At 35.3% G+C, this 8,935-nt stretch overlaps 1 protein-coding gene across 4 annotated transcripts; it reads left to right on the forward strand.

The window, feature by feature from the left end:
* Positions 1-2,554: 2,554 nt before the first annotated feature.
* On the forward strand, positions 2,555-8,050 carry tnni1b (troponin I type 1b (skeletal, slow)). Of its 4 annotated transcripts, XM_027147137.2 has the most exons (10): positions 2,555-4,247; positions 4,522-4,757; positions 5,141-5,168; positions 5,437-5,443; positions 5,695-5,736; positions 5,892-6,023; positions 6,163-6,252; positions 6,333-6,509; positions 6,719-6,827; positions 7,776-8,050. In XM_027147137.2, the coding sequence occupies exons 3-9, from the start codon at positions 5,161-5,163 to the stop codon at positions 6,821-6,823; spliced, it is 561 nt and encodes a 186-aa protein (XP_027002938.1). In that variant the 5' UTR covers positions 2,555-4,247; positions 4,522-4,757; positions 5,141-5,160; the 3' UTR covers positions 6,824-6,827; positions 7,776-8,050. The 4 variants fall into 4 exon arrangements, with proteins under 4 accessions (XP_027002938.1, XP_027002937.1, XP_047670049.1 ...); XM_027147136.2 differs by lacking the exon at positions 4,522-4,757; XM_047814093.1 differs by lacking the exon at positions 2,555-4,247 and having other exon boundaries at positions 4,254-4,757.
* The last annotated feature ends 885 nt before the right edge of the window (positions 8,051-8,935 follow it).

An 8,935-nucleotide genomic window follows, 5' to 3' on the forward strand; every position in this document is an offset into this window, starting at 1 on the left:
ACTGCTCAATGTTCATGCCCCTTGTTGCTTGTATAAAGGCTGAAACTAAATTAAATCAAATCAATATTTGGTGTGGCATTAGTTTTCTCAGGTACAGTGTCATGCAGGTTTAAAAAAAAAATTATGCACATTTTGGCTTTCATTTATATCTCTATCTATACACACACACACACACACACACACACACACACACACACACACACACACACACACACACACATTATATATATATATATATATATATATATATATATATATATATATATATATATATATATATATATATATATATATAATTACATATCTCTACAAGTCCCGGATAGATTTGTTTTTAGATAGACAGATTTGTTTTTAATTTATTTAATGCTACATTTCTGAATCTAATGTTGTATTAGAGGTTGGATGTGGTGGTGGTAGAGGGGAGGGGAAATTTTAACGTTTGGAAATGTAAAATTGGCTCATATCACAACCCAATAGAGTGATTAAAACTTTGTTTATTATAAGTGGCTATTAAATGTTCGATGACCTTGCTGGAATAATGATGGGTTCCGAGCTATAAATACATGCATTTTAGCCTTTGGAAATAATGGCACACCAAAGCACAACTGTTTCCATTTGGGATTTACCACTGAGAGAGAGAGAGCTGGCTTTATCAGGTACAAGATACAGTGTGAATGTTTAGACAACCTCCATATACACACACAAACTTCCTGTCTGGAGTTCTGCATTTTACAGGATGCACTAATGAGAAATGTCTGTGTCATATTATAAACAGGTACAGTTTGTTTATTAGCCCTGTAATTAACTCTAGCAATCAGTTAAAGAAAAAAAATCTTTGAACTGTGTTGTAGACTCATGGTATCTTAAGTATGTAACCTAGTTAACCAGAGTTAATGTATCCAATGATAGAGACTTAAGCACTTTTGTACGTCGCTCTGGATAAGGGCATCTGCCAAATGCTGTAAATGCAAATGTAAATGTAGTTATGAGCCTATAAGTAGATTCATTAGAACCCAAATGGACTGAGGTTTGATGCAAACCAGTCGAATTATGATGAAAAAATGCCCAGGCTAATATCTAAAAGGTGTGTTGCTAACAGCAAACATTAGATAAGGCTCTATCAGTAAACGTAACACATGTTTAACTCCGTTGAGTGTGTTTGTAGATTCTCTTGAGCTGGTAATATCTAATCAACAGTTCACAGCAGATGTGGATTTCAAAATCATATTTCATTACCATTTCATATACTCTTTAAGATTAAAGCGTGGGTGCAGTGGCCAAAAGTGTTGTGATATAAACTGACAATCATCTTAATAATCAATCTGTGGAGGAAACTATGTTCACACACGACACCAAAACTCTCATGTTGCCGCAGAGGCTTGTTAACAAGGGCATGGATATCTAAGTATTTTGACAACAGGCAAATAGATCTACAAACAAATATGCATGCTAGTTATGTGGTGTCCTTCGGGAGAGAGGGTAAGTTAAGTTCAACGATAGCCATCAATCAGAGTTATACATTTTTAAGCACACACAGCACACACAGACCCAAGTGGTAGCATTAGCTGGTATGCTGCACTATGTTTAGACACACCGTTGTATGAAGAGTATTATGATCCCATCATCAAGACACAGAGATTTGAGCTGTCTACAGTTATTATTTTAATCAGAAGCAGTGTTACTGGAAAGAGGGTTGGGATGAGGACACACTGAGATGAAGCGGATAATGATAGCAGAGTCATTAAGCCTCTCTGTGGAACACATGGCCCTACAGACATGATAAGCCTAGCCATGCCAAACTCTAGAGGTGTTTTTAAGCTTTTTTTAGCTGTTCTCAGCATACAGCAATTCAAACAAATATCCTTCAGCTTTTTTAATATTCAAAGTATGAGACAAATGTTATGAACGATCGCAGAGCAGTTCTCACTACGGAGAGGGTTCAACACTGCTGTTATCGAAACCCCAGGACGTGCTGGCAATAAAAATACAAAATATATTAACATCCTTATATATATAATATTTATAATTAGACTGTTTAGTAGAACTTGTAAAAACATTACATACTCAATGGTCAGAAGTATGTGGACACATGGCCATCACACCCATTTGGAGACCTTCCCATGGACTGTTACACAAAGCTGGAAACCAGTTTTGGGCAGTAACGCGTTACTGTAAAGCAGTTACTTTTGTCAGTAACTAATACCCTAACGCATTACTTTTTAAATAAAGTAACTCCGTTACCATATGGTGCGTTTGTCCGTTACTTTTTTTAAATTAATTCATTTTGGCCGAGGTGTATGGGGTCAGAATTGTTTCGTTATTCTGAATAAATACATTATGATCGCGATTCACAAATGCACAGAACGCAATCCACAAATGAGCAGGAAGCAATTCGCAAATAAATACAATTTATAAATATTTTTTTTATTTGCAAATCCCATTTTATTTATTTGTGAATTTCATTTCTTTTTGTGAAATTTGTAAAAATAATTGTGAAACTCTTTATATTTATTTGTGGATCATAATGTGTTTATTCAGAATAACGAAACAATTCTGACCCCATAGAGGTGTAGCCTACAGCCTAACCTGTTTACAGCAGTGACGCATTGTACGATTGGTGGATGCCAACCTGTAAACACGAAGAAGACGTCACACTGTGGGCGTGTTTCCGTTTATCCGTGTATGTGCAGCAGTAATGATAAGTCAAGGCGAGAGCAAGACGAGTTTCTCTAAGTGGGAATATACTCATTATTTCACTTTAGTGGAGCATAAAGTCAAAAACCTTTTAGTCAAATGTAAGCTGTGTCTTTCTGGTTCGAAAGTCCTATATAGGCTACTGCGATAAACCAACTCCAATCTGCGAAGCACCTCTAGAAACTACAAAGCTAGAAGCTAATCCGGTGTTGGTGGGCACATTCAAAGTGAGCCAAGCCCCTCCAGCCAAACACCAGCGACTAGATTTTAACCGGACTGTCAGCCAGTGACCGATCAACAAACATATATATGTATAGACTATAATGCATTAATGGGGACATTAAAGAATGTTCTTTAAAAAAAAGTAACTAAAAAGTTACTTTTAACAGTCACATGTTACTTTTTGGTTTAAGTAATCAACAAAGTAACTGAGTTACTTTTTGAATGAAGTAACTAGTAACTGTAACTAGTTACTATTTCTTAGTAACTAGCACAACACTGCTGGAACTGTTTAGCATGTCTTGTACTGTAGCATTAAGATTTCACTTCATGAGAACCATGGGATCTAGTCCAAACCTGGTTTTAGTGTGAAAATTCCCCTGTGCATTTCCAGGCCTTCTCACCTTACATCAGTGCCTGAGCTCACTAATGCTCTTTTGGCTGAATGAGCAAATCTCTAAAGCAATGCTTCAAAATGTAGTGGAAAGCTTTCCCAGAAGAGTGGAGGTTGTTACAGTAGGAAAGAATGGACAAATCTATATTAAAGCCCATAGTTTCTGAATGAGGATATCACCAAGCATATATTGGGGTAATGGCCATGTGCTAGCATACGTTTGGCCATATATTGCATTTTTAAAATTTAATTTAAATTAAGGTGCCATTTATATTTATATAAAACTTGTGAGCCCCTGCAATGACATTAACACTGATTTTAGTTTGCATAATCATTTTGTGGTGCAACTAGACAGCTTCTTTGTTTACCAAAACATTGCCTAGCATCCGGGCAAATTTAGATCTTATAAAAAAGAATGAATTATTAATGAAACTATGAGCTTAATCATAATCATGAAATCCAACAAGAAATTAAAAACTTTCCAATGAATTACAATGATGTAATTCACTCATATACAAATTGCAAATTCCTAATAATCCAATTTTGTTCTTGTATCTCTGACTTAGACAAATTGAGGATTATTGGGACTGAAGCAAAGACAATGATAGACACAGTGATACTGGAATGATAAAGTAACGATAAAGTAGGTGCTGGACTTTGTTAAGCAACTCTAGAAGTAAAAAGAAGTGCTGGATAAGAGCTGTGTGTGTGTGTGTGTGTGTGTGTGTGTGTGTGTGTGTGTGTGTGTGTGTGTGTGTGTGTGTGTGTGTGTGTGTGTGTGTGTGTGTGTGTGTGTGTGTGTGTGTGTGTGTCGGTGCTTCTATAAATATCTCCCAGTGAGAAGCAAGGCAAGAACAATAAGGGGTTGGCTTAAAAGAAGGAGACATTGTTTCTGAGCATCATTTTGTGGTGCATCCCTCCTTCCATCACTGTGTTAGAGGTAAGCTCACATACCTTTACTTTAAATTATTGTCTTAAAAATGATCATTTAAATAAAAATGAACAAAAATGAACTTATACATTATTCATAATTTGTGAAAACTTCCACATTTTTCATTTATTGTTATTTTTTTCTTATTTTCTTTGTTATATGAAACCCCAAGCAGACTTGTCCTTTAATAGTATATGGACTGATTGTTATCCAAACTACAATCTATAGATTGCTAAATATGTAATATTTCAAATGTTGAAATTAATATAATATTATTTTCCAGTTCCAAGCTGTACAATCCATTTACTTCACATACAAGGAAATATTGTACAACGTGGATGTTTAAAAGAGTTTCCTTAAAACTCACAGAAGGCAAAAGCTCTTTAAAAAGCCCGATGAACGTCTATTTATGGCACAGCACTGGTGGAAATCTAGGAGAAAGCCGGCTTGTTATCTGAAAGAGTTGGCATGCCGTTATCCACATATACACTTTGTGTCAGACAACACTTTATTTTAAAGGTGTGTGTGTGTGGCCAAAGTTATCACATCAAAAGTGGCCCAGAGTTGCAAAGCAAAGTGAATTAATTTTTACTATACAGTGTATTACTATGTTTATTGCAGCATAGATTATTGATAATCAGTCCAGTGAATGTGTTGACATTCTTTAACTTCTACAAGAGTTATTTCAATATGACAATACATTTTATAAAAAGTCAGAAATGATTATTTTGCATTCAAGACAAACTTCAGAATGGCTCTTGTTATACTCACAATGCATCTTGTTATTCTTGTAATGCTGGCAACTGAAACCTGATCTCTTCCGTTAGTCTTGATGGCTAAAGCACTTAATTCTCCCCATTGTGCTGAGCTTTATAACAAAAGCTTTTATTTTTGTCCTCTAGGTTGGATCCACATTGTAAAGATGCCTGAGTGAGTTGTGTTTCTTTTTTGCCTTCCATCTCATCTTCTTGCAGTTGCCCTCACAGCAAATGAAAACTATATTTAGTCCGAATTGTCAACAAGGAGCTTCAGTGGGAATTTTTTAATGAAATCTGGAATGCGACAGTGGTGATAGGAACATTTTAGTAAAATTTTCTATTGCAGAACTTTAAGTTGTGACTAAGGTGGGGAAAAAAAGAAAGAATACTCATTATTCATATCAGTCACTGCTTAACAATGTTTTTTTTTCACTTTGCAGGCAAGAGGTAAGTGATGTTTACATTTTGTATTGTTTTGTATCTATAGCTATTTCTATTGTTTTGTATCTATTATTTGTGTCCTGTAGCAAAAAAAATAAAATAAAATAACGCAACCTTTTTCTGATTTTAATCATTTTAATTTTAATAAAGCATGCTAATAAAGACATAGCTATGGCAGTATTCTTGCAAATATTCTTGAACTGATTTGATTAAACAAACTCTGAAATTTTGCTGTGCTGTTGTGTAATATCCACTAGAAAAAGTCCAAGATTTCAGCTTCACGTAAACTAATGTTGAAGGTATGTATGTGCAGTAGATTATAGAGAAACATGATTGTGAACTGTTAAATGAGCTAAAATGTAGAGATGAATAGAGCTGTATTAAATCATTTACCAAGACTCATTCAACATGAAAATCATGGTCTCTATCGTGCTATCTCTGTATGTGTATGCAGAGCCTGATGGTTGCTAAAGCTAAAGAAATGTTGGAGCAGGAGGCAGTGGATAAAGAAGAGGAAAAACAGCAATATCTGGCAGAAAAAGCTCCTGTTCTACAGACTAGTGGAATGTCTTTTGCAGATCTCCATGTATGTACACTCAAATAAACACTAGATCAATCATTAAACTAGATTAAAACAACCAAATTTTGCATTCTTTATGTAAGAATTTCTGAAACATTCATTTGAAAACTAAAAAGCATGTCATCGTTTTCCACACCACTGACAGGAACTGTGTCGGGAGCTTCATGCCAAAATAGACGAGGTGGATGAGGAGCGCTATGATATTGAAGCAAAAGTGCTGCATAACACCAGAGAGGTTAAAACTCTCACTCATATGTGTTTAAAAAAATGAATTGCATATAAATCTATAAATCTGTATGGTCTTCCTTTATGCAGATAAAAGATCTAAACATTAAGGTTTTAGACTTGAGAGGGAAGTTTAAACGGCCCAATCTGAGAAGGGTAAGAGTGTCAGCAGATGCCATCCTGCGCTCTCTCTTGGGCTCCAAACACAAAGTGTCATTAGACCTGAGAGCAAACCTCAAATCAGTCAAGAAAGAGGACACAGAAAAGGTGTGGTAGTGATCTGAGGACTTCTGTGCATCTTATATCAAAGATTGCTCAAAATCTGAGTATAAAATCTCTCTCTCTCTCTCTCTCTCTCTCTCTCTCTCTCTCTCTCTCTCTCTCTCTCTCTCTCTCTCTCTCTCTGTGTGTGTGTGTGTGTGTGTGTGTGTGTGTGTGTGTGTGTGTGTGTGTGTGTGTGTGTGTGTGTGCTGCAGGAAAAAACCGTAGAGGTTAGTGACTGGAGGAAAAACGTGGAGGCCATGTCCGGAATGGAAGGCCGTAAGAAAATGTTCGATGCTGCCAAGGGACCTGTGCAGTAATCAAGTGAGTAAACAACCAGGCTTGTAATAGACACCACACAATAATTTTATTATGAGTGAAATGCATATTATATACATATCTGATCCTGCCCTGTTAAAGCAGCAACACACTGAAGCCTAATAAAAACAGTCACATAATTAGAATGCACCCTCTTTAAAAACATAGGAACTACAGTGTAAAAATTAATGGATGCATCTTGTTAAAGATTCAACCTCTAATTTACTGAAACATGTAAGAAACACACACACACACACACACACACACACACACACACACACACACACACACACACACACACACACACACACACACACACACACACACATGTGTTTCTTACATATTTAAGTAATATATATAATGAAACAAGTACTTAAACAACCCAACAAACCCTTTGTTTGGATAGGTTTTCAAAAAAAAGTATTTATATAAATATTAAGAAATTGTGGCTTCTGGTTAAAATATCTGTGCTTTGTAATATATAGGCATATTTAATGACACAAGTTGAGTAATTCACACTGATCAGAAGGGAAAATTGTCAATATCTATCAGAAAAGTATTTTAAAATTATAAATGATTTAAAACAATGTTTTTTTTGCCACATTGTACTTAAATAACAGTGACATTGATGAAAGCATCTTAAGTCTGAAAAATGCAGTCTTAATCTGTAGTGGCTCAGCTATATATCCTGGGGAAATAATGTAGTTAATCTGCATTAATCACTGATATCAGAACCTCAAAAAACTGGACTAGTTTTGTTTGTAAGAGTAAAATAAATGTTTTAGTTTAGTTTAGATTAGTTTATATTTATTTCACTTATTTGAGACTTAAGGGAAATGTAGAAAGTTTTTCTCTGAGGTGAAATTTCTAAGTTATTAGAAAATCTCTGCATCCAAAACTTTTGTTGTTTTTGGACTTAACACGTTTGATTAACACATTTTCCCCCTTTGGCAGGATGTGGGATCAGTCGAGTGTGAAGAGACAGCAATCCTAGGTTATTGTTGGCATACTGCCAAGCAAATTTTCTTTATATAAATCATTTATTGTTTATCTATAATTTCTGAATATAATTGAGTAGCACTCAAATTATTATATCAGAGTCAAGATCAGAGTTGACCAGTCAGAGTTGACCAGAACTACAACACTGGATTGTTGCACCGATAGAAACATTTTTGTTTGATAGTTTTTGATTACCGTCTCAATAAACTCTATTCATTTCTATAAACATTCTTCTTGTGTGTCCAGTGTCCACTCTGTCCTCAGTCATGTGATTAATAACCAAGGAATATCATGATTGAAAGTGTTGTTGAGGCCATAAAAAGCTCTAATCTAATAAAAGCTTTCATATAGATAATTATATCTAAACAAATGTGCTGTAAATCTCTTTTGGTTGTTTCCAACTGTAGCCTCTGATGGGTGAGAGATAACTAAGCAGATAATAAGCAAATAATTTATAAATGTATTATTTATTTATTTATTTATTTATTTGTTTGTTTGTTTTTGTTGAACATATTAAATAAGACTCTCCAATTACATGCTATTCATCTCACTAGGACTGGCCAGATTGTTTTTGCTGTGATCTATCAGTAGTGTTTGAGTCATATAATATATAGCATGTTAGGGGTATGTATATGTATAATGGTGGTAAATTATATCCACTATGTTGGCACATTACTTATCCAACTACTATAAACTTTATCCTACACCAGGCAGCGTGGTGTGGCAGCAGGTAGAGTTGCCACTTCACAGCTACATGGTACCTGGTTTTGTACTGACTTTGAAGGTTTTTTCTATTTTCCTCACACCCTGCTTACACCATCTGCGAGGTTATTTGCTACTCTAAACTCTGTCTAGGTGTGACTGTGTGGTGAAGGTGCACTCCTATCCTGAACAGTATAAATCGGTTACTGAAGATGAATGAATGACCTATTACGCTGTCTGTACAATACCTTGGGGGACTACATTATTACCTTCACTAATACAACATGCTGTTTACAATGTCCATAAATACACAAGTGCTCAGATATTTTAAGACTAATGGTGATTAATCTGAGACCAGCACACATGCTGTTTCTACAATGTGATGCTAGGTGGCGCTGTGGACAAAACAGTCA

Source organism: Tachysurus fulvidraco, chromosome 5 (genome assembly GCF_022655615.1).
Source record: "Tachysurus fulvidraco isolate hzauxx_2018 chromosome 5, HZAU_PFXX_2.0, whole genome shotgun sequence".
Lineage (NCBI taxonomy): Eukaryota > Metazoa > Chordata > Actinopteri > Siluriformes > Bagridae > Tachysurus > Tachysurus fulvidraco.